The 25,538-nt window shown below is 39.3% G+C and overlaps 1 protein-coding gene across 5 annotated transcripts; it reads right to left on the reverse strand.

Moving 5' to 3' along the window:
- Positions 1-382: 382 nt before the first annotated feature.
- LOC145861445 (uncharacterized) lies at positions 383-25,538 on the reverse strand. Of its 5 annotated transcripts, none has more exons than XM_082964328.1 (13): positions 25,363-25,538; positions 24,899-24,960; positions 24,201-24,349; positions 23,880-24,008; positions 23,628-23,738; positions 23,431-23,497; positions 23,288-23,334; positions 12,164-12,345; positions 11,910-12,023; positions 4,443-4,729; positions 3,925-4,023; positions 1,003-1,081; positions 383-645 (listed from the first exon to the last, which is right to left on the reverse strand). In XM_082964328.1, the coding sequence occupies exons 5-13, from the start codon at positions 23,644-23,646 to the stop codon at positions 634-636; spliced, it is 906 nt and encodes a 301-aa protein (XP_082820454.1). In that variant the 5' UTR covers positions 23,647-23,738; positions 23,880-24,008; positions 24,201-24,349; positions 24,899-24,960; positions 25,363-25,538; the 3' UTR covers positions 383-633. The 5 variants fall into 5 exon arrangements, with proteins under 5 accessions (XP_082820454.1, XP_082820453.1, XP_082820456.1 ...); XM_082964327.1 differs by having other exon boundaries at positions 24,201-24,361; XM_082964330.1 differs by having other exon boundaries at positions 25,332-25,538.

Raw genomic sequence — 25,538 nt, forward strand, 5'->3', positions numbered from 1 at the left:
TTTGATCTATTCATTTAAGAACAGGTTTACATAGAAACCATAATGTTAGCCAAGTTGTTTTGCTTGTAAATCCAGGAAATAATTAAAGACACAGAAATTAGGCGTGATAAGGACAACTATTGTCTAATTGTTTGAAATCAGTGGAACCAACATGAATATAAAACATGCACACAGAAAAAATACAATAGTTTATACAATGGAGAATTGAAATATTGGCCAAGTGCCTGTCGGGCAACCTTAGCTTTTTCTGATTGGTCAATTCTTGGAAGCAATACCATCTGTTTATTTGCTAGCCAGAGCAATTCTTCTGATTGTGGAAGAGCACAGCAAACTGTAATATTCATAATGCAATATCCATAAGAAAATACCGTTTTACAGTTCACACAGTTTCATTCTTTGATTTTATTATCTAAATGTTTTTTATTTTATTGTAGCTCCTTTGTTGACAATTATTAGATGTGTTCATTCATTCTGTTATTGCATTAATACAGTTTAAACAGTAGTTGTTTGGGAGAAGTTTCAAACATAGAGTCATATTGGAATATGTCTGACAAGAGGAACAGTCCTGCCCAGTGTGAAAGCCAACACACACAGCCAAACACACACAGCTCCCTGTATTCTACAGCTGCACTGCTACAACTTCACCTAGAGAAGAGAGACAGAAACAAACAGATTTAAGGGACAGGACAAACAAGACCAAAGAACGATAACACATCTTATCTGAAAGGCTCTCATGACATAGCTGTCTCGATAGAGTCACTACGAACCAAATACTGACTGGCCATAGGATAGTTTGGGGCCAGATGGGCTGGTCCATTATTAAGCCCAGTGGGCTGGTCTAAATTGGGAGTTTTGCAAAGAATAACTGTTTTGGGAGAGGGTCAGTGTGTTAGAAAATACAAGTAAATGTTGAAAAGAAAAACAGTCACATTATCAGTCGTACACAATCCTCGACTGATTTCAATACAAGATAAACATGTCATAAGTAAATACGTCACTCACGCTAACGTCAGGTCCAGACTCCACAGACCACAGGTTGGGTTGATCCTCCACTTCCTCCTCGTCACCAGTGGGAAACCAACTAGGATAATATTACACAGACGGATTAGATTACATCAGATATTCATTGATTTATAGAATTTATTTGATATTAAAAGTATTAGGACACTCCAGCTGGAGACAACATTATATATGACGTCAGTTATATTACGCTGCCAGCTAGTAATACAGAGATGAACATCACAGAGGTATTTAACATTAACCTCTTACATCTAGACGTTCCGCTAGCGGAACACCTGCTCCAATATCCAATGATGGGCGTGGCGCGAATTACAAATTCCTCAAAAATACAAAAACTTCAATTTTTCAAACATATGACTATTTCACAGCATTTTAAAGACAAGACTCTCCTTTATCTAACCACACTGTCCGATTTCAAAAAGGCTTTACAGCGAAAGCAAAACATTAGATTATGTCAGCAGAGTACCAAGCCAGAAATAATCAGACACCCATTTTTCAAGGTAGCATATAATGTCACAAAAAACAAAACCACAGCTAAATGCAGCACTAACCTTTGATGATCTTCATCAGATGACAACCCTAGGACATTATGTTATACAATGCATGCATGTTTTGTTCAATCAAGTTCATATTTATATCAAAAACCAGCTTTTTACATTAGCATGTGACGTTCAGAACTAGCATACCCCCCGCACACATCCGGTGAATTTACTAAATTACTCACGATAAACGTTCACAAAAAGAATAACAATTATTTTAAGAATTATAGATACAGAACTCCTCTATGCACTCGATATGTCCGATTTTAAAATAGCTTTTCGGTGAAAGCACATTTTGCAATATTCTCAGTAGATAGCCCAGCCATCACGGCTAGCCATTTAGACACCGACCAAGTTTAGCCCTGATCAAACTCCGATTTACTATTACAAAAGTTTCATTACCTTTGTTGTCTTCGTCAGAATGCACTCCCAGGACTGCTACTTCAATAACAAATGTTGGTTTGGTCCAAAATAATCCATCGTTATATCCGAATAGCGGCGTTTTGTTCGTGCGTTCCAGACACTATCCGAAATGGTAAAGAAGGGTCGTGCGCATGGCGCAATTCGTGACAAAAAAATCTAAATATAACATTACCGTACTTCGAAGCATGTCAACCGCTGTTTAAAATCAATTTTTATGCAATTTTTCTCGTAGAAAAGCGATAATATTCCGACCGGGAATCTCCTTTTCGGCAAACAGAGGAAAAAAAATCACAAAGACGGGGGCGACCAGGTCACGCGCCTAAGCCCAGAGTACCTTGATAGGCCACTTGAGAAAGGCGATAATGTGTTTCAGCCTGGGGCTGGGATGACGACATTCAGGTTTTTCCCGGGCTCTGAGCGCCTATGGACGACGTAGGAAGTGTCACGTTAGAGCAGAGATCCTTAGTAAAAGATAGAGATGGCAAAGAAGTTCCAGAAATGGTCAGACAGGCCACTTCCTGTAAAGGAATCTCTCAGGTTTTGACCTGCCATTTGAGTTCTGTTATACTCACAGACACCATTCAAACAGTTTTAGAAACTTTAGGGTGTTTTCTATCCATATATAATAAGTATATGCATATTCTAGTTACTGGGTAGGATTAGTAACCAGATTAAATCGGGTACGTTTTTTTATCCAGCCATGAAAATACTGCCCCCTAGCCATAAGAGGTTAATACAGAGATCACCTGGTTAATGTGATACACGTGTTCTACTGTAGTGTTTCACTGAGAGCCTGAAATCCAGACCTGTTTTGTGCTAACATCCCAGCTAGCTCATAAAGTTGAGCCCCTTGTCCTATTTGTGCTTGGACTTTAAAAAAGTTAAGCCAAAAAAGATAACACTGTTATTAAAAGTATTATTGAAACATTCAGTGAAGGTTTTAAGGAAGTTTAAAAAAAAAGTAAAAATAACCTATAATTCTGTCTCTGAGCGTTAAAAAAACCTCCCAGGAAAACTTTCAGGGAACGTTCTCAGAACCTCCCTGGAGCCATAGTTAGACATTCTCAGAACCTCTCTGTAAGCATAGTAAGACGTTCTCAGAACGTCCCTGGAACCATAGTAAGACGTTCTCAGAACGTCCCTGGAACCATAGTAAGACGTTCTCAGAACCTCCCTGGAATCATAGTAAGACGTTCTCAGAACGTCCCTGGAGCCATAGTTAGATGTTTTCAGAAACGTCCCTGGAGCCATAGTTAGACGTTCTCTGAACCTCCCTGGAAGCATAGTAAGACGTTCTCAGAAACCTCCCTGCAACCTTAAACTTAATGTTCCCAGAACAGGCTAAGTTTTCACTTCTGTTTTCAGAATGTTTAAAAAACGCTCCGTTTTACCAGTCAGTAAAGTTATGACTTCCTCCCTAGAACCAATGGTAAACCAAACATGCATGTTCCCACAACTTTCAATAAACCAAATGCGCTAGTTGGGATTACACTTCTTGTACTCCATGTCATATACCAAATTATGTTGACAAGGAGTAGAATGTTATCACAAAATAGATTGGTGCCCAGGCTAAAGAGATCCGTAGGGTTGAGAGCCTGTTTTGAGAGGGAGACCTGGCAAGACTTGTTTAGCTGGACCAAGCTAACTGTAGACTTAGAAAACAGGACATGGATAACTGTAAACTTAGTCAGCAGGACCAGGCTAACTGTAAACTTAGTTAGCAGGACCAGGCTAACTGTAGAAATAGATAGCAGGACCAGGCTAACTGTAGAATTAGATAGCAGGACCAGGCAAACTGTAGAATTAGGTAGCAGGACCAGGCTAACTGTAGAATTAGATAGCAGGACCAGGCTAACTGTAGAATTAGATAGCAGGATCTGGCTAACTGTAAACCTAGTTAGCAGGATCATGCTAACTGTAGACTTGGATAGGCTAACTGCACCTTGAGGTGAATAGAGCCTTCTCGTTGATCATCTGGACTCTGAAGATGTTGACAGCCTTATAGACATCTATCACATCCTGGTACTTCTCCAGTAGAGGCCTGGAGAGAGAAACAGGTTAGAAAAGAGTCACTCCACAATATCACCACACTTGACAAGATTAAACACAACAACGTGGACTTGAGACACTATAAACTTCCATAGGCTATAAACCTCAAGATACCTCATATCATAAATATCAATCAGCATACCTTATATCATCAATATCAATCAGCATACCTCATATCATCAATATCAATCAGCATACCTCATATCATCAATATCAATCAGCATACCTCATATCATCAATATCAATCAGCATACCTCATATCATCAATATCAATCAGCATACCTCATATCATCAATATCAATCAGCATACCTCATATCATAAATATCAATCAGCATACCTCATATCATCAATATCAATCAGCATACATTATATTGTATCAGTTGTAATACATTATAATATCCTCAATATACCTGTAATATGTCCCTGACTCGTCCTTCTGGTTCCTCTGGTCTGACTTCATGTCTTCTTCCCCCAACTGGTAGCAGGGGCATGGGAAGAGGTTTAGCCCGGGGTAGAGGCAGGGCCTGGGGCCTGGTCTGGTCCTCTCTCCCAGGGGCAGGTTCTTTGCCAGGAAAGGTCTTAGCAGGGCTCTGGGCAGCAGAGACACCAGCCAGTAGATGGGCTCCTCATTCACAATGTCATGGAAGCTCTGGAGGTACTGACGCACGGCTGCAGAGGGCTGGATGGAGGACAGGTTCTGTAGGCAGGAGGAGGAGGAGGAGGAGGAAGAGAGACAGGGAGTTTACTATGTGGTTATGGAAGGTGTGAAGGTACTGAAACACGGCTGCAGAGGGCTGGATGGAGGACCGGTTCTGTAGGCAGGTGGAGGAGGAGGAGGAGGAGGAGATGGAGGTAGAGGAGAAGAATGAGGAGGAAGAGGATATGGAGCAGGACGAGGAGGAGGAGATGGAGGTAGAGGAGAAGAATGAGGGGAGGAGATGGAGGAAGAGGAGGAGGAGATGGAAGTAGAGGAGGAGGAAGAGGAGGAGGAGGAGGAAGAGGAGATGGAGGTAGAGGATGAGGAAGAGGAGGAGGAGATGGAAGTAGAGGAGAAGAATGAGGAGGAGGATATGGAGGAGGAGTAAAAGGAGAAGCAAAATCTAATTTACATTTTATTTGTTACAGGCTCTGAAATCAACTGGTGTTGACTTTACCGTGAAATGCTTAAGAGCATTCCCAATGATCCACAGTTAAAACATAATAACAGAAATGAAAGTAAAAGGAGGAATAAAATACAATAAACAAGAATGGATCTATATACAGGGAGTACCAGTACCAGATCAGTGTGGAGCTATCTACAGACCCAGATATATCTCTGCTGCAGAGGATAACTTTATTAGAGTTACCAGCCTCAGATTGCAGCCCAAATAAATTCTTCAGAGTTCAAATAACAGACACATCAGAACATCAACTGTTCAGAGGAGAAATAAAAGCTGAAATAAATCATTCTCTTTACTATTATTGTGACATTTGACATTCTTAAAATAAAGTGGTGATCCTAACTGACCTAAGACAGGGAATTTTCATTAGGATTAAATGTCAGGAATTGTGAAAAACTGAGTTTAAATGTATTTAGCTAAGGTGTATGTAAACCTCCGACTTCAACTGTATGTATGTATGTATGTATGTATGTATGTATGTATGTATGTATGTATGTATGTATGTATGTATGTATGTATGTATGTATGTATGTATGTATGTATATCTAAATAATATATGTCTATACATACAGTACCAGTAAAAAGTTGACACATCTACTCGTTCAAGGGTTTTTCTTTATTTGTACTATTTTCTACATTGTAGAATAATAGAGAAGACATCAAAACTATGAAATAACACATATGGAATCATGTAGTAACCAAAAAAGTGTTAACCTGTTGGGGCTAGGGGGCAGTATTTTCACGGCCGGATAAAAAACGTACCCCATTTAAACTGGTTACTACTCTTACCCAGAAATGGGAATATGCATATAATTAGTAGATTTGGATAGAAAACACTCTACATTTTCTAAAACTGTTTGAATGGTGTCTGTGAGTATAACAGAACTCATATGGCAGGCCAAAACCTGAGAAGATACCATGCAGGAAGTGCCCTGTCTGACAATTTGTTGACCTTTATTGGGCATCTCTATCAAAAATACAGCATCTCTGCTGTAACGTGACATTTTCTAAGGCTTCAATTGGCTCTAAGAAGGCGCCAGAAAGTGGAATGAGAGCTCTGCAGTCTCTGGGCGAAAAACAGCAGTGTTTGTGAGTGGTCAGGCTGGGAACACTGACACTGGAGCGCGCGTGCACGAGAGGACTACATTTTTTTCTTTCTCTCTTTGAACGAATACAACGTCGCCCGGTTGGAAAATTATCGCTATTTCATGAGAAAAATCGCATAAAAATTGATTTTAAACAGCGTTTGACATGCTTCGAAGTACGGTAATGGAATATTTTGAATTTTTTGGGCACGAAATATGCCCGCGCGTCACCCTTTGGATACTGACCTCAACGCACGAACAAAACGGAGCTATTTCAATATAAATATGGAATATTTCGAACCAAAACAACATTTGTTGTTGAAGTAGAAGTCCTGGGAGTGCATTCTGACGAAGAACAGCAAAGGTAATCCACTTTTTCTAATAGTAAATCTGAGTTTGTTGAGGGCCAAACTTGGTGGGTGTCAAATTAGCTAGCCGTGATGGCCAGGCTATCTACTCAGAATATTGCAAAATGTGCTTTCGCCTAAAAGCAATTTTAAAATCTGACACCGCGATTGCATAAAGGAGTTCTGTATCTATAATTCTTAAAATAATTGTTGTGTATTTTGTGAACATTAATCGTGAGTAATTTAGTAAATTCACCGGAAGTTTGCGGTGGGTATGCTAGTTCTGAACATCACATGCTAAAGTAAAAAGCTGTTTTTTGATATAAATATGAACTTGATTGAACAAAACATGCATGTATTGTATAATATAATGTCCTAGGAGTGTCATCTGATGAAGATCATCAAAGGTTAGTGCTGCATTTAGCTGTGGTTTTGGTTTTTGTGACATATATGCATGCTTTGAAAATGGCTGTGTGATTATTTTTGGCAGGGTACTCTCCTGACATAATCTAATGTTTTGCTTTCGTTGTAAAGCCTTTTTGAAATCGGACAGTGTGGTTAGATTAAAGAATCCCATCAGTGATGAAATATGCTCCTTAATTTCTGGAATCACTGAGGTGGCATCATAGTCAGTAGTGTCAACAAATTCATGCAGGTTCTCGAATGAATCAGTATTTCCTTCATCAAGTCGCCTGCCCCACATTGCAAGCTTTCGAGTGAAAGAGCTGATCTTGTCTGTGACCTGAGGGAGGTGTTTATCTTTCCCTTGAAGCAGTAGATTTAGTTCATTTAGCTTTCCAAATATGTCACTCAGGTAGGCCAGTTTGGCAGGAAGTTCTCATCACTACATTTTTCTGCGAGGTCATACTTGTGTTCCTGCTCCGAAAACATTCTTATCTGCTCTCTGAGCTCAAAAACTCGGGACAAGACTTTTCCTCGTGACAGCCACCTTGCTTCACTGTGAAACAGCACAGCTTGATGTTCAGCTCCCATCTCCTCACAGATAGCAGTCCAGCATTTTGAATAGCTCTTCAGCTGTGGCTCTGTCTCTGACATATTTACAAAAAAGTAGATCCTCACACCGGGAGTTTGTCATGTCAAAACGTACATAAGCAATAAACAAACAGTCTTTGTTGCTGTCAGTTGCTTCACTGTAAGGTAAAACGTTTGTCTTTGAGTTTATCTACCAGCTGTTCTTTAAGATCGTTAGCAATGTTATTTATACGTCTGGCGACAGTGTCATTGGACAGAGGGATAGTTTTTATTTTTGCAGCACTTGCGTCATCCAGCATGACAGAGACCATGTCTAATGCTGCAGGCAGTATCAGCTCCTCTGCTATGGAGTGGGGTTTTTTGCACTGAGCAATTTGGTACGCCACCTTATATGATGCTAACAGTGCTCGCTGGTTTACTGAAGTAGCATTCACAAAGCGGGACGATTGTTGGCAATATTCGGCACGTTTTCGCTGAAAAAAACTCAAGCGGCTTATCAGTGTGATTGGGGTGAAATGTCTTTAAGTGACGCCTTAATTTATTTGGCTTCATGCTGTCCGCTACCAACATTTTTAGACACAGTAAACATACCGGTCTTTCCTCGTCTCCCACCGTAGTCACAGTGAAGCCAAGCGCTACATACGCTTCGTCATATTTCCTCGTCTTAGCTTTCGGGAGACTTACGTTTGTCTCATTATCTCCGTCTCTCTCCGCCTTTCTTTTCATCCCTGTTAAATATTTTTCCATGGTGTCTCTTAAGGGTTTGTTATCTGCACTTCATATCTCCTGCTCTGTGCTGCGTGCTCTTGTTCGGTGCAAAAAAACCCTACTCCCTGCGGCAAAAAAAAGCATGTTCCCCCCCTGGCATCGCCTCGAGGTCCTCCAGGGGGCGCGCCCCACTATATGAGAAGGACTGACTTAGTGTATGTAAACTTCTGACCCACTGGAATTGTGATACAGTGAATTATAAGTGAAATAATCTGTCTGTAAACAATTGTTGGAAAAATTAATTGTGTCATGTACAAAGTAGATGTCCTTACCAATTTGCCAAAACTATAGTTTGTTAACAAGAAATTTGTGGAGTGGTTGAAAAATGAGTTTTAATGACTCCAACCTTGGTGGCGTATGTAAACTTCCAACTTCAACTGCAGTATGCAATTGTCCTATAGTGGACAATTGTTGTTTTAGGGAAGTAGCCTAAAGACCAATAAAGAAAATGTCTATAAAGTTTTGTGTATACTACACATGGAAACAAATGTAATAGTGTTTTGTAATTTATTATAGCAGTTTTTTAGGGCACGTATGTCACGTCCTGACCAGTAGAGGGTGTAGTTGGGTCAGGACGTGGCAGAAGGGAGTGAGTGTTTTATTGTTTCATTTAATTTTGGCCGTGTGACTTCCAATCAAGCACAGCTGTAGAGGGTTGTGGTTGATTGGGAGTCACACATAAGTTGCCTACGTTTCCGTTGTGTGGTGTGGGTAATTGTGCTTGTCACTGTTGTTGCACCTGACAGGACTGTGTTGGCTGTCAGTTTTGTTGTTTTGTGAATTGTATGGTGTTCGTAACATTAAAAATGACGAACCCTAACTCCGCCGCATTTTGGTCCACTTCTTCCATAGACAGCCGTTACAGAACCACCCACCAAAGGACCAAGCAGCAGAAGAGGAGGAAGCCACAGGAGAGAAAAAGGGAACAATGGACATGGGAGGACGTCCTGGACGGCAAGGGAGCCTTCACCTGGGAAGAGATCCTGGCCGGAAGGGATCGCCTCCCATGGGAACAGGTGGAGGCACTCAGGAGAGTGGAGGCAGCTGGACAGAGGAACCATCGGGAATGTTACGCTGGAACACGGTTGGCTAGGAAGCGCGAGAGGCAGCCCCAATAATTTTTTTTGGGGGGGGCACACGGGACAGTCGGTGGAGCTGAGGTCGGAACCAGAGCCAGTCGGGATGACATTGGAGGTGAGCGAGGGATATGAGACAGAGACTGTGACGGGGTTAATGGGAAAATTAGGAGAGAGAGAGATGAGAGAGCTGCTAGTGTGGTGCATAAAGTACGGTATTCGCCCTAATGAGCGTGTCGTGGGTATGATGTCACCTGAGGCAGCTCTCCATACTCGTCCTGAGGTGCGTGCTGGTTGTCTGGTAAAGACTGTGCCTGCGCCCAGAAACAGGCCTCCTGCATGTCTTCCCAGCCCTGCACATCCTGTACCTACGCCCAGAACCAAGCCTCCTGCATGTCTTCCTATCCTGGTCAAGCCCGTGCCTCCTCCACGGACCAGTCCTCCAGTGGGTCTCCCTATCCTGGTCAAACCCGTGTCTCCTCCACAGACCAGTCCTCCAGTGGGTCTCCCTATCCTGGTCAAGCCCGTGTCTCCTCCACGGACAGTCCTCCAGTGGATCTCCCTATCCTGGTCAAGCCCGTGTCTCCTCCACGGACCGGTCCTCCAGTGGGTCTCTCCACCCTGGTCACTCCTGTGCCACCTCCTCAAGCCAGGCCTCCGTTATGTCTCCCCAGCCTGGTGAATCCTGAGTCGGAGCTGCCCGCCAGTCAACAGTCGTCGGAGCTGCCCGCCAGTCAACAGTCGTCGGAGTGGCCAGACTGCCCTGTTCTGCCAGAGTGGCCGGACTGCCCTGTTCTGCCAGAGTGGCCGGACTGCCCTGTTCTGCCAGAGTGGCCGGACTGCCCTGTTCTGCCAGAGTGGCCGGACTGCCCTGTTCTGCCAGAGTGGCCGGACTGCCCTGTTCTGCCAGAGTGGCCGGACTGCCCTGTTCTGCCAGAGTTGCCCGCCTGCCCTGATCTGCCAGGGTGCCCGGCCTGTCAGGATCAGCCCGAGTGGTCCTCCTGCCCCCTCCCCCGCCCCGCCTCCCCCAGCCCGAGTGGCCCGCATGCCTTCCGGCCCAGCCCGAGTGGCCCGCATGCCTTCCGGCCCAGCCCGAGTGGCCCGCATGCCTTCCGGCCCAGCCCGAGTGGCCCGCATGCCTTCCGGCCCAGCCCGAGTGGTCCGTCTGCCAGGGTCAGCCCGAGTGGCCCGTCTGCCCGGCGCAGCGATCGGCGCCAACAGAGTGGGCGACGCCGAAGGTGGAGCGAGGTCCACGTCCTGCACCTGAGCCACCTCCAGGATAGGTGGGTTGGGGAGGGAGGGTGTAGCACAGTGCCGTCGGTGACGGCAGCCACCCTCCCTTCCCTCCCTTATTGTTTAGGTGTTCCTTTTTGTTGGGGATTTTTTTTGTGTTTTCCTTTTTTTAGGTGCATCCCGGGGTCTGCACCTTGAGGGGGGGGGGTACTGTCACGTCCTGACCAGTAGAGGGTGTAGTTGGGTCAGGACGTGGCAGAAGGGAGTGAGTGTTTTATTGTTTCATTTAATTTTGGCCGTGTGACTTCCAATCAAGCACAGCTGTAGAGGGTTGTGGTTGATTGGGAGTCACACATAAGTTGCCTACGTTTCCGTTGTGTGGTGTGGGTAATTGTGCTTGTCACTGTTGTTGCACCTGACAGGACTGTGTTGGCTGTCAGTTTTGTTGTTTTGTTAATTGCATAGTGTTCGTAACATTAAAAATGACGAACCCTAACTCCGCCGCATTTTGGTCCACTTCTTCCGTAGACAGCCGTTACAACGTAAATGTGGCTCATTTGGCCAACATCCCTCTGGCAGCACCAGGTTGGATCTGAATGCATATGGGTTTCTCAAATATCTGGTAAATTAAAATCTTCCCTATCATGTTGTCCGGCACCAAATTTTCTTAAAGGAATCTCTGAAATGGCATATTGATTATATGAAGATTTTATAATATTCCCATGAAAATCTGTCACCAATTGGCTGGAAACCTAGCTATAAACAAACTAAATTCCAATTTAGGGAAATATAATTGTAACGCTAAAAGACTATGAACTGAACTGAATGATCTAAAGGGAGTCAAAAAGGGAAAAGATAGAAGATATTATTGATTTACCTTTTGGCGGTGTGTCTACATACACCAAAACTTGGGTAACCAAAATTAAACTTGAATTTAACCAAAACAAAAAAGGTTAAATAAGGGTCATTGAAAACATTTATGGTAGGTTTATTAAATTGATAAATCATCTACGTTCCAGTTGCTTTTAAGTCCTCTTAAATTATTTTTTTAATATATATTATCTTAAATTGTATATTAAGATATATTTTCTTAAATTGTATATTTAGATATATTATCTTAAGAATGGTATAATTAGATATATTATTTTAAATTGTATAATTAGATATATTATCTTAAATTATATATTAAGGGTGATTGTTATAACAGCTTCTTACCAGGTGTGGTGGAGTTTGGTTCTGGGCCTCCTTCAGAGACTCCTGGTAGCGTTGATGTGTTCTCTGGAGAAACTGCATGATGTCTGGAGGACCCTGGACTGTTCTGATCAGCACCTGGCTCGCACACACGCATACACACATTTACACACACAGAGCAACTTATCTTAAGATAGCTAGCGATGACAACCACGTATCACAGTCATAGTAAGTAAAACTTTATGATATTCGTTCTATTAAATTTATTTTCTTGTCACCTGCAGCATGGTGATGACTCTGTCCAGGTATAGCAGCTCCTGGTGGCAGAAGTCAGCATAGCAGTGGGCAGGCAGACGTCTGGAATACATCCCTCTGAGGAAGGCGGTGTCGAGGGTCTCATCTGCTACTCTCTCACTGGTCTCCCACAGGACGTCATAAATACTCACCTCTTCAACCAGCTCTGGGGGAGGGAGGGGAGAGAGAGAGAGAAATATATTTTTGTTTGTATTGCTTTGGTGCAGTTTTCACAAGTATGTGGTACATTTTAGCAACGATTAGTACAAAATCCAAAACAGATCATCAAAAAGACAGTTGTTTCAAAACTCTGAGTACATTTTCAATTGACTATTACAACACACAAAATCATACAGACACTTTTTCACCAAAACGTAGTGTTTCATCTAGAAATACATGTTTCACATTGCAATACATGTTCATATAAAGAAATTGCTTTTCACAATGCAACCCTCACTTTACTTAAGATATGATTCTCTTCTCATTTGTTAAAATACATTTTACTATCACTCTAATATATGCCATTCATGTAGCAGGTGCTTTATCCAAAGTTTTGGTATGTGACCCCAGTGGGAATCAAAACCCACAACTCTGGTGTTGCTAGTGCCATGCTCATACTAATTAAGCCACACAAGACACGATACATAAATACAATGAAATACATTTAATGATATCAATCCAGAACTACAGTACCAGTCAAAAGTTTAGACACACCTACTCATTCCAGGGATTTTCTTTATTTTTACTATTTTACACATTGTATAATAATAGTGAAAACATCTAAACTAAGAAATAACACATATTGAATCATGTAGTAACCAAAAAAGTGTTAAACAAATCAAAATATATTTGATATTTGAGATTCTTCAAAGTAGCCACCCTTTGTCTTGATGACAGTTTTGCACACTCTTGGCATTCAGCTTCATGAGGTAGTCACCTGGAATGCATTATAATTAACAGGTGTGCCATGTTAAACGTTAATTTGTGGAATGTCTTTCCTTTTTAATGCGTTTGAGCCAATCAGTTGTGTTGTGACAAGGTAGGGCTGCTATACAGAAGATAGCCCTATTTGGTAAAAGACCAAGTCCATATTATGGAAAGAACAGCTCAAATAAGCAAAGAAAAACGACAGTCAGTCATTACTTTAAGACATGAAGGTCAGTCAATGTGGAACATTTCAAGAACTTTGAAAGTTTCTTCAAGTGCAGTCGCAAAAAGCATCAAGCTCTGTGATGAAACTGGCTCTCATGAGGACCGCCACAGGAAAGGAAGACCCAGAGTTACCTCTGCTGCAGAGGATAAGTTCATTAGAGTTACCAGCCTCAGAAATTGCAGCCCAAATAAATGTTTCACAGAGCTCAAGTAACAGACACATCTCAACATCAACTGTTCAGAGGAGACTGAGTGAATCAGGCCTCCATGGACGAATTGCTGCAAAGAAACCACTACTAAAGGACACCAATAAGAAGAGACTTGCTTGGGCCAAGAAACACGAGCAATGGACATTAGACCGGTGGAAATCTGTTGTTTGTTCTGATGAGCCCCAATTTTTGATTCCAACCGCCTTGTATCTGAGACGCAGAGTAGGTGAATGGATGATCTCCGCATGTGTGGTTCCCACCATGAAGGAGGAGGTGTGATGGTGTGGGGTTGCTTTGCTGGTGACACTGTCAGTGATTTATTTTGAATTCAAGGCAAACTCAACCAGCATGGCTACCATATAATTCTGCAGCGATGCTCCATCCCTGGTGTGAACTTAGTGGGACAATAATGACCCAACACACCTCCAGGCTGTGTAAGGGCTATTTGACCAAGAAGGAGAGTGATAGAGTGCTGCATCAGATAACCTGGCCTCCACAATTACCTGACCTCAACCCAATTGAGATGATTTGGGATGAGTTGGACCGCAGATTTAAGGAAAAGCAGACAAGTGCCCAGCACATGTGGGAACTCCTTCAAGAATGTTGGAAAAGCATTCCAGGTGAAGCTGGTTAAGAGAATTCCAAGAGTTTGCAAAGCTGTCATCAATGCAAAGGGTGGCTACTTAGAAGAATCTAAAATATATTTGGATTTGCTTAATACTTTTTTGCTTACTACATGATTCCATATGTGTTACTTCATAGTTTTGATGTCTTCACTATTATTCTACAATGTAGAAAATAATAAAAACTATATCAGGCTTCTATTTGCAATTCCAAAAATGTTTTTCACCAGGTGCATTTACTGTGATGTGGATGAGAACCTATGGCCAAATGCTCCAGACAGGCTTGATGCTAACTAACGCCTGCTAAACCTTGTTTCTTTCATTCATTCATTTAATTTGTATCATCTGATTACAGTACACCTATGTTGTAATGATATCGGAACAATACATTTATGTCTTAATTTCCCAAAGACTATTCCATATACTATTTGAACTCTTCCAGGCGTGTTTTGAGACAGGCATTATTCCTTCTGTTTAGTACAAATCCATAATCAAGCCGTTCCAAAAATCCTCCAAAAAGGACCCTAAAATCACATTGAACCATAGAGGGATTGGTCCCATTAGCACTGTGTGTAAATTGTATTGCTGCATTCTAAATAACAGGCTCTGCCACTATCTACAACAGTCTGGTCAGCTTGCTGATGAATAGAATGCTTTAAGAAAGCCAGAGTGTTTGATGTGATTTTTTTTGTTATGTAACTTCAATTGATGGACCGGTGCGTCAATCAACTCCAGGGGGTGAAATAGCTTGCCTCAGTTTTTTTTATTTTCAAGCGGAAAATATATTTTGCTGAAGGGAGGGCCATCCATTTTCATTTCAGAGAGATTTGATTTTCGCCATGTGACATTATTATAAATAATGTTTACTCCCTAAGTTGAGAAAATGTCATTATGTTTTGGTGATTAAATCAATGTTCTCATTGTATTTTACTGTAAACATATATTTTGGATCAATGGTTGTGTGGTGAGAGATGTCTCCAAACAAAAATGGATGCTCTATAAAAAGGTTTTGAATAGAAGACTGGCTGCATTGCAACTGTTACCAGTTTGGAGTTTTGTACTAAGAGTTCTGAAAATTCCACACATACTTGTGAAAATAGCACCAATGTGAGTAAGAAAATAAGTAACTAGATAGTCATTTTCCATGAAGGTAACCTGTGGGGTTGCTTTAACTCAACAAGTATTGTTGTGGCAGTGGAACAAATGTTAAAACGCTTTATTTAAGCAAAGTAATGAAATATAGTCAAAAATAATAACAAATACACCAATATCTGGTCTGTTTACTTTGATGGACTACTATGTGAATCTTATTACTTTGGAGTGTGGGGCAGTTAGGTCACATATTTCATCACTAACAACTATAGTCAGACTACTACACTTCCACTCATAAGGAATTAGAAAAGTTTTAGGATATTATTTAGGGAGGAAATATGATTACATTTACATCATTTAGCAGATGCTCTTATCCAGAGCAACTTACAGTAGTGAATGCATACATTTCATTTCATACATTTTTATTTCTTTATTTCCTGTATTGGCCCCCCATGGGAATCGAACCCACAACCCTGGCGTTGCAAACACCATTGCAAACACCATGCTCTACCAACTGATCCACAGGGATATGGTGCATCTAATGGAAGTAGTTTAGAAGTTTGTTAGTGTTACATTTTATTTGGCTGGTTTAGTAGAGGGAGTGACTGTTGAAGAAATAGTTGATAGTAGCGTTCAGTGGGTAGTACGAGTAGATAGATATTAGTAGATAAATGTTAGATATTACTTGTTAGATATTAGTAGTGGTAGATAAATGTTAGATATTAGTAGTAGTAGATAAATGTTAGATATTAGTAGTAGTAGATAAATGTTAGATATTACTTGTTAGATATTGGTAGATATTAGTAGTGGTAGATAAATGTTAGATATTACGTGTTAGATATTGGTAGATAAATGTTAGATATTGGTATATATTAGTAGTGGTAGATAAATGTTAGATATTACTTGTTAGATATTGGTAGATAATGGTCGATATTAGTAGTGGTAGATAAATGTTAGATATTACTTGTTAGATATTGGTAGATAGTAGTGGTAGATAAATGTTAGATATTGCTGTACTGTCGGAACAAGAAGCACACGCATTTCGCTACACCCACAATAACATCTGCTAAACACATGTATGTGACCAATAACATTATATTTTATTTCATTTTTTGTTGTTGTTCTGAATGCAGTTAGACGGTTGAGCCCTCGGACTATCAACCTCGTGCTATCTTCAATCTGCACAGACAACTAATGACCTTTTACACACTATCTGCTAACTGCCACGGACACAAGAATGATGTATTCTTCTATAAAAGCAGAGACCCGACTACGTTTGTTAAGTTTTCAACTGAACAATTCTTGGTGATGGTTGATTGCTTCATTTTTGCAAATCTTATAAAATTGTTGTTTGAAAGAATCTGCAGTCTCTCTCTTCCTGTAGAACTGCTACCACAGGTAAGTGGGTTAGAGATGTTAAAATTAGCATAATGCATAATCAGTCTTAATTAGAACATTCTAAAAGTTCTATAGCAGTTAATTCAACAGTGGGAAGTTAGCTACATTAAACTAGTTCTATAGCAGTTAATTCAACAGTGGGAAGTTAGCTACATTAAACTAGTTCTATAGCAGTTAATTCAACAGTAGGAAGTTAGCTACATTAAACTAGTTCTATAGCAGTTAATTCAACAGTGGGAAGTTAGCTACATTAAACTAGTTCTATAGCAGTTAATTCAACAGTGGGAAGTTAGCTACATTAAACTAGTTCTATAGCAGTTAATTCAACAGTGGGAAGTTAGCTACATTAAACTAGTTCTATAGCAGTTAATTCAACAGTGGGAAGTTAGCTACATTAAACTAGTTCTATAGCAGTTAATTCAACAGTGGGAAGTTAGCTACATTAAACTAGTTCTATAGCAGTTAATTCAACAGTGGGAAGTTAGCTACATTAAACTAGTTCTATAGCAGTTAATTCAACAGTGGGAAGTTAGCTACATTAAACTAGTTCTATAGCAGTTAATTCAACAGTAGGAAGTTAGCTACATTAAACTAGTTATATAGCAGTTAATTCAACAGTGGGAAGTTAGCTACATTAAACTAGTTCTATAGCAGTTAATTCAACAGTGGGAAGTTAGCTACATTAAACTAGTTCTATAGCAGTTAATTCAACAGTGGGAAGTTAGCTACATTAAACTAGTTCTATAGCAGTTAATTCAACAGTGGGAAGTTAGCTACATTAAACTAGTTCTATAGCAGTTAATTCAACAGTGGGAAGTTAGCTACATTAAACTAGTTCTATAGCAGTTAATTCAACAGTGGGAAGTTAGCTACATTAAACTAGTTCTATAGCAGTTAATTCAACAGTGGGAAGTTAGCTACATTAAACTAGTTGATGCAGTTAATTCAACAGTAGGAAGTTAGCTACATTAAACTAGTTCTATAGCAGTTAATTCAACAGTGGGAAGTTAGCTACATTAAACTAGTTCTATAGCAGTTAATTCAACAGTAGGAAGTTAGCTACATTAAACTAGTTCTATAGCAGTTAATTCAACAGTGGGAAGTTAGCTACATTAAACTAGTTCTATAGCAGTTAATTCAACAGTGGGAAGTTAGCTACATTAAACTAGTTCTATAGCAGTTAATTCAACAGTGGGAAGTTAGCTACATTAAACTAGTTCTATAGCAGTTAATTCAACAGTGGGAAGTTAGCTACATTAAACTAGTTCTATAGCAGTTAATTCAACAGTAGGAAGTTAGCTACATTAAACTAGTTCTATAGCAGTTAATTCAACAGTGGGAAGTTAGCTACATTAAACTAGTTCTATAGCAGTTAATTCAACAGTGGGAAGTTAGCTACATTAAACTAGTTATATAGCAGTTAATTCAACAGTGGGAAGTTAGCTACATTAAACTAGTTATATAGCAGTTAATTCAACAGTGGGAAGTTAGCTACATTAAACTAGTTCTATAGCAGTTAATTCAACAGTGGGAAGTTAGCTACATTAAACTAGTTGATGCAGTTAATTCAACAGTGGGAAGTTAGCTACATTAAACTAGTTCTATAGCAGTTAATTCAACAGTGGGAAGTTAGCTACATTAAACTAGTTCTATAGCAGTTAATTCAACAGTGGGAAGTTAGCTACATTAAACTAGTTCTATAGCAGTTAATTCAACAGTGGGAAGTTAGCTACATTAAACTAGTTCTATAGCAGTTAATTCAACAGTGGGAAGTTAGCTACATTAAACTAGTTCTATAGCAGTTAATTCAACAGTAGGAAGTTAGCTACATTAAACTAGTTCTATAGCAGTTAATTCAACAGTAGGAAGTTAGCTACATTAAACTAGTTCTATAGCAGTTAATTCAACAGTGGGAAGTTAGCTACATTAAACTAGTTGATGCAGTTAATTCAACAGTGGGAAGTTAGCTACATTAAACTAGTTCTATAGCAGTTAATTCAACAGTAGGAAGTTAGCTACATTAAACTAGTTCTATAGCAGTTAATTCAACAGTGGGAAGTTAGCTACATTAAACTAGTTCTATAGCAGTTAATTCAACAGTGGGAAGTTAGCTACATTAAACTAGTTCTATAGCAGTTAGTTCAACAGTGGGAAGTTAGCTACATTAAACTAGTTGATGCAGTTAATTCAACAGTAGGAAGTTAGCTACATTAAACTAGTTCTATAGCAGTTAATTCAACAGTGGGAAGTTAGCTACATTAAACTAGTTCTATAGCAGTTAATTCAACAGTGGGAAGTTAGCTACATTAAACTAGTTCTATAGCAGTTAATTCAACAGTGGGAAGTTAGCTACATTAAACTAGTTCTATAGCAGTTAATTCAACAGTGGGAAGTTAGCTACATTAAACTAGTTCTATAGCAGTTAATTCAACAGTGGGAAGTTAGCTACATTAAACTAGTTCTATAGCAGTTAATTCAACAGTGGGAAGTTAGCTACATTAAACTAGTTCTATAGCAGTTAATTCAACAGTGGGATGTTAGCTACATTAAACTAGTTCTATAGCAGTTAATTCAACAGTGGGAAGTTAGCTACATTAAACTAGTTCTATAGCAGTTAATTCAACAGTAGGAAGTTAGCTACATTAAACTAGTTCTATAGCAGTTAATTCAGCAGTGGGAAGTTAGCTACATTGAAGTAGTTCTATAGCAGTTAATTCAACAGTAGGAAGTTAGCTACATTAAACTAGTTCTATAGCAGTTAATTCAACAGTAGGAAGTTAGCTACATTAAACTAGTTCTATAGCAGTTAATTCAACAGTGGGAAGTTAGCTACATTAAACTAGTTATATAGCAGTTAATTCAACAGTGGGAAGTTAGCTACATTAAACTAGTTCTATAGCAGTTAATTCAACAGTAGGAAGTTAGCTACATTAAACTAGTTCTATAGCAGTTAATTCAACAGTGGGAAGTTAGCTACATTAAACTAGTTATATAGCAGTTAATTCAACAGTGGGAAGTTAGCTACATTAAACTAGTTCTATAGCAGTTAATTCAACAGTGGGATGTTAGCTACATTAAACTAGTTATATAGCAGTTAATTCAACAGTGGGAAGTTAGCTACATTAAACTAGTTATATAGCAGTTAATTCAACAGTGGGAAGTTAGCTACATTAAACTAGTTCTATAGCAGTTAATTCAACAGTAGGAAGTTAGCTACATTAAACTAGTTCTATAGCAGTTAATTCAACAGTGGGAAGTTAGCTACATTAAACTAGTTCTATAGCAGTTAATTCAACAGTGGGAAGTTAGCTACATTAAACTAGTTGATGCAGTTAATTCAACAGTGGGAAGTTAGCTACATTAAACTAGTTGATGCAGTTAATTCAACAGTGGGAAGTTAGCTACATTAAACTAGTTCTATAGCAGTTAATTCAACAGTGGGAAGTTAGCTACATTAAACTAGTTCTATAGCAGTTAATTCAACAGTGGGAAGTTAGCTACATTAAACTAGTTCTATAGCAGTTAATTCAACAGTGGGAAGTTAGCTACATTAAACTAGTTGATGCAGTTAATTCAACAGTGGGAAGTTAGCTACATTAAACTAGTTATATAGCAGTTAATTCAACAGTGGGAAGTTAGCTACATTAAACTAGTTCTATAGCAGTTAATTCAACAGTGGGAAGTTAGCTACATTAAACTAGTTGATGCAGTTAATTCAACAGTGGGAAGTTAGCTACATTAAACTAGTTCTATAGCAGTTAATTCAACAGTAGGAAGTTAGCTACATTAAACTAGTTCTATAGCAGTTAATTCAACAGTGGGAAGTTAGCTACATTAAACTAGTTCTATAGCAGTTAATTCAACAGTGGGAAGTTAGCTACATTAAACTAGTTATATAGCAGTTAATTCAACAGTAGGAAGTTAGCTACATTAAACTAGTTCTATAGCAGTTAATTCAACAGTGGGAAGTTAGCTACATTAAACTAGTTCTATAGCAGTTAATTCAACAGTGGGAAGTTAGCTACATTAAACTAGTTCTATAGCAGTTAATTCAACAGTGGGAAGTTAGCTACATTAAACTAGTTCTATAGCAGTTAATTCAACAGTGGGAAGTTAGCTACATTAAACTAGTTATATAGCAGTTAATTCAACAGTGGGAAGTTAGCTACATTAAACTAGTTGATGCAGTTAATTCAACAGTGGGAAGTTAGCTACATTAAACTAGTTCTATAGCAGTTAATTCAACAGTGGGAAGTTAGCTACATTAAACTAGTTGATGCAGTTAATTCAACAGTGGGAAGTTAGCTACATTAAACTAGTTCTATAGCAGTTAATTCAACAGTGGGAAGTTAGCTACATTAAACTAGTTCTATAGCAGTTAATTCAACAGTGGGAAGTTAGCTACATTAAACTAGTTCTATAGCAGTTAATTCAACAGTGGGAAGTTAGCTACATTAAACTAGTTCTATAGCAGTTAATTCAACAGTGGGAAGTTAGCTACATTAAACTAGTTATATAGCAGTTAATTCAACAGTGGGAAGTTAGCTACATTAAACTAGTTCTATAGCAGTTAATTCAACAGTGGGAAGTTAGCTACATTAAACTAGTTCTATAGCAGTTAATTCAACAGTGGGAAGTTAGCTACATTAAACTAGTTATATAGCAGTTAATTCAACAGTAGGAAGTTAGCTACATTAAACTAGTTATATAGCAGTTAATTCAACAGTGGGAAGTTAGCTACATTAAACTAGTTCTATAGCAGTTAATTCAACAGTGGGAAGTTAGCTACATTAAACTAGTTCTATAGCAGTTAATTCAACAGTAGGAAGTTAGCTACATTAAACTAGTTCTATAGCAGTTAATTCAACAGTAGGAAGTTAGCTACATTAAACTAGTTCTATAGCAGTTAATTCAACAGTGGGAAGTTAGCTACATTAAACTAGTTATATAGCAGTTAATTCAACAGTGGGAAGTTAGCTACATTAAACTAGTTCTATAGCAGTTAATTCAACAGTGGGAAGTTAGCTACATTAAACTAGTTCTATAGCAGTTAATTCAACAGTAGGAAGTTAGCTACATTAAACTAGTTCTATAGCAGTTAATTCAACAGTGGGAAGTTAGCTACATTAAACTAGTTCTATAGCAGTTAATTCAACAGTGGGAAGTTAGCTACATTAAACTAGTTCTATAGCAGTTAATTCAACAGTGGGAAGTTAGCTACATTAAACTAGTTATATAGCAGTTAATTCAACAGTGGGAAGTTAGCTACATTAAACTAGTTCTATAGCAGTTAATTCAACAGTGGGAAGTTAGCTACATTAAACTAGTTCTATAGCAGTTAGTTCAACAGTGGGAAGTTAGCTACATTAAACTAGTTCTATAGCAGTTAATTCAACAGTAGGAAGTTAGCTACATTAAACTAGTTCTATAGCAGTTAATTCAACAGTGGGATGTTAGCTACATTAAACTAGTTCTATAGCAGTTAATTCAACAGTGGGAAGTTAGCTACATTAAACTAGTTCTATAGCAGTTAATTCAACAGTGGGAAGTTAGCTACATTAAACTAGTTGATGCAGTTAATTCAACAGTGGGAAGTTAGCTACATTAAACTAGTTATATAGCAGTTAATTCAACAGTGGGAAGTTAGCTACATTAAACTAGTTCTATAGCAGTTAATTCAACAGTGGGAAGTTAGCTACATTAAACTAGTTCTATAGCAGTTAATTCAACAGTGGGAAGTTAGCTACATTAAACTAGTTCTATAGCAGTTAATTCAACAGTGGGAAGTTAGCTACATTAAACTAGTTCTATAGCAGTTAATTCAACAGTAGGAAGTTAGCTACATTAAACTAGTTCTATAGCAGTTAATTCAACAGTGGGAAGTTAGCTACATTAAACTAGTTCTATAGCAGTTAATTCAACAGTGGGAAGTTAGCTACATTAAACTAGTTCTATAGCAGTTAATTCAACAGTGGGAAGTTAGCTACATTAAACTAGTTCTATAGCAGTTAATTCAACAGTGGGAAGTTAGCTACATTAAACTAGTTCTATAGCAGTTAATTCAACAGTGGGAAGTTAGCTACATTAAACTAGTTCTATAGCAGTTAATTCAACAGTAGGAAGTTAGCTACATTAAACTAGTTGATGCAGTTACCAAAACAGCTGTATAGTTTGACTGGTAAAAGTTATTTCTGTTCTAATTTTAGATTTGAATAGCAGAGTAGACTAATAATATGCTCTACGTTTTTGTCGAAGCTACTGGGAAAGGGGTCAAAATAGCTGATTAGTGTCAAAGTCACATTGTTTTGAGTGAACAGAATGTTGGAAGTCAGATTTAAAATGGGAGATTTAAATAAAGGGAGCTTTATAATGTTGAAGATATCCCATTAAAGAGGAAGAGATTTTCTAGGAGGAAAAAAAGCTTAATAGTTTAAAAACAATTCCAGACTGGTCAACACGTTTTAAAGGGAAATGCGTTCACAAGTGTCATTAATCATCAGACAGCTGTCATCTTCTTAATGTCAGAGTGCCATTCAACAAGGAGCTGCACCTGTAACTAACCACTATCAGACATCAGAAACTTCTTGATCTCTTCATCTGTCAAGCCTAGGCAATGGGACAAAACAATTCCTACCTCTCTCGTGTGCTTTTTTCTGACTTGGTAATGCTGCTAAACCAGATCTAAAAGAAAATGAAAAAAAATACATGAATGTAATTTAGTGTTAATATGGTCTCTGTAAGAACATGTCCAGATACAAGACAGTGTTGTCCTGCTACCTTGTCTCCATAGAACACACATAGAACCTCAGCTCTCCACAGGACACGTCATTCCAGCCCTGCCCACCTGTTGTCAAGGCAACAACAAATCACACTTCAGTTATTTCAATGTGCTCAGAGTGTGTGTGCGTGTGTGTGTGTGTGTGTGTGTGTGTGTGTGTGTGTGTGTGTGTGTGTGTGTGTGTGTGTGTGTGTACCTCCAGTGTGTAGCTCCATACAGTTCTCCCCCTGTCCAGAGTTACTGGGCTCATCCTCCTCCCAGTAAAAACGTCAACAGCTGAGCCGTCACTCCACAGCCACATCCCCTCCTTATCACAGAAAAACATTGATTGGTTGCACTCTTTTTGTTTTTAAACAGAAAGTACATTGAGCTTTTCCTGTGTAACCTGTAGACATTTGACAGATTGATTGACAGACTGACTGACTGATGAATTATTGACCCAGTTTACCTGAGCTGCGTCGTAGCCTCCTATCCAGACCGGCTGGTATGTGTGTCTCCTGACCAGATCCTGGACAAACATCTGTTGACCAGGGCTGTGAACCGACACCAGGTTCCCTCTGTGCTGGGAGCAGTACGACTAGAGGGACAGCCAGAAAACACTGTTAGCCCGCTGAGCTAAAGCCCAGGCATTACCTCAGGGAGCAAAGATCAATGCAGGCTAGAAATTGACATTTCCTGAAGTAAATGTGTGCTTGCTAGTCTTGAAGTATCAATGGTTGTGAAATAGTAGTAGTAATTAGTAATTGTCTCTCCCTGTTACAAGTGTTACCTCTGCAGTGGCCCAGGTGGCCCAGACGGGGTAGAAGGAGAAGCAGCGATGCTCATTCTGATGCCACCCGGCTGGGCATGGTGACTGGGAGTCCACCCCTTCCACCTCCTCCTCTGTAGTGTTCACCACCCCCGAGGCAGCATCCACCCCTGGAACAACAACTACACACACCGACAGTATGTACTGTTAAAGAGCTGTGGTTGACTTAGTTTACCTGGTACATTAAAGCAATTAATGGAATAATCCCAAAAGTGCAAACTAAGCTAGACCAAGTAGCACCTCAAATACTTTATAGCATTTAGAGTTGTGTTTGACCAGATACAATGCAATTTTACAGTTAACAAATTGACAACAGACTTTCAGCATGCTTATAGAGGTGGACATTGAACATGTACGACGCTTACAAAAATGGTTGATGATTGGCTGAGTGAAAATCATGATAAAAAGATTGTGGGAGCTGTTTTGTTAGACTTCAGTGTGGCCTTTGACATTATCAATCAAAGTCTGATACTGGAAAAACGTATGTGTTATGGCTTTACACCACCTGCTATATTGTGGATAAAGAGTTACCTGACCTGCCTAGTTAAATAAAGGTTACATGGTTTTTTAATTACAGAACACAGAGGGTGTTCTTTATCATTGAATTAAACTATTTACACACACACTGTTTCATTTCAAGTTTCAACTTTTATATTTGCCTGTTGCGAGGTGCAGAGCCATCACTGCCCAACAAAGCAGCAGAGACATCCTACCAACCGATCTACAGAGGAAACAATGATATTATATTACATAACAACTTAGCTTTACATTTAATAACCTTTAATAGTGTTAAAGGGATCATGAATACCATTTTAACGTCTCTGTGTGCATTATGAAGGAAGGTAGTGGTTGTTTCACGAGCAAATGCTATCTAGCATTAGCACAATGACTGGAAGTCTCCAGGTACGGTAGCATTGCAAATGTACCTGTAGACTTCCAGTCATTGCGCTAGAATCGTACATTATGCATTTAACATAACTTAATTTAATATGATATTGCGTAACATAACATGACAAAACATAACACAACTTTTAAGTGACATAAGTTAACATGACATAACAGAGCAGCTCCATCTGTAACGTAGTACATTACCTGTACATAGATCAGAGAATGATGAAAGTACCTGAGCTAGCTAGTAACACAGTGACAGTAGTAGTAGCTCGGTCCTGGTAGGATACCTCAGAACATCTGCTCTTTTCTACCTGCTTCTGGCTTGGATTAGTCACTGTTGAGGAGCAGGAGGAGTGAAATGAGATGATGTGAGGGGAAGAGATGAGGAAAGCATAAGGTACTGCAGAA

The sequence above is a fragment of the Salmo salar genome, chromosome 17 (assembly GCF_965601325.2).
Source record: "Salmo salar chromosome 17, fSalSal1, whole genome shotgun sequence".
Classification (NCBI taxonomy): Eukaryota; Metazoa; Chordata; class Actinopteri; order Salmoniformes; family Salmonidae; genus Salmo; species Salmo salar.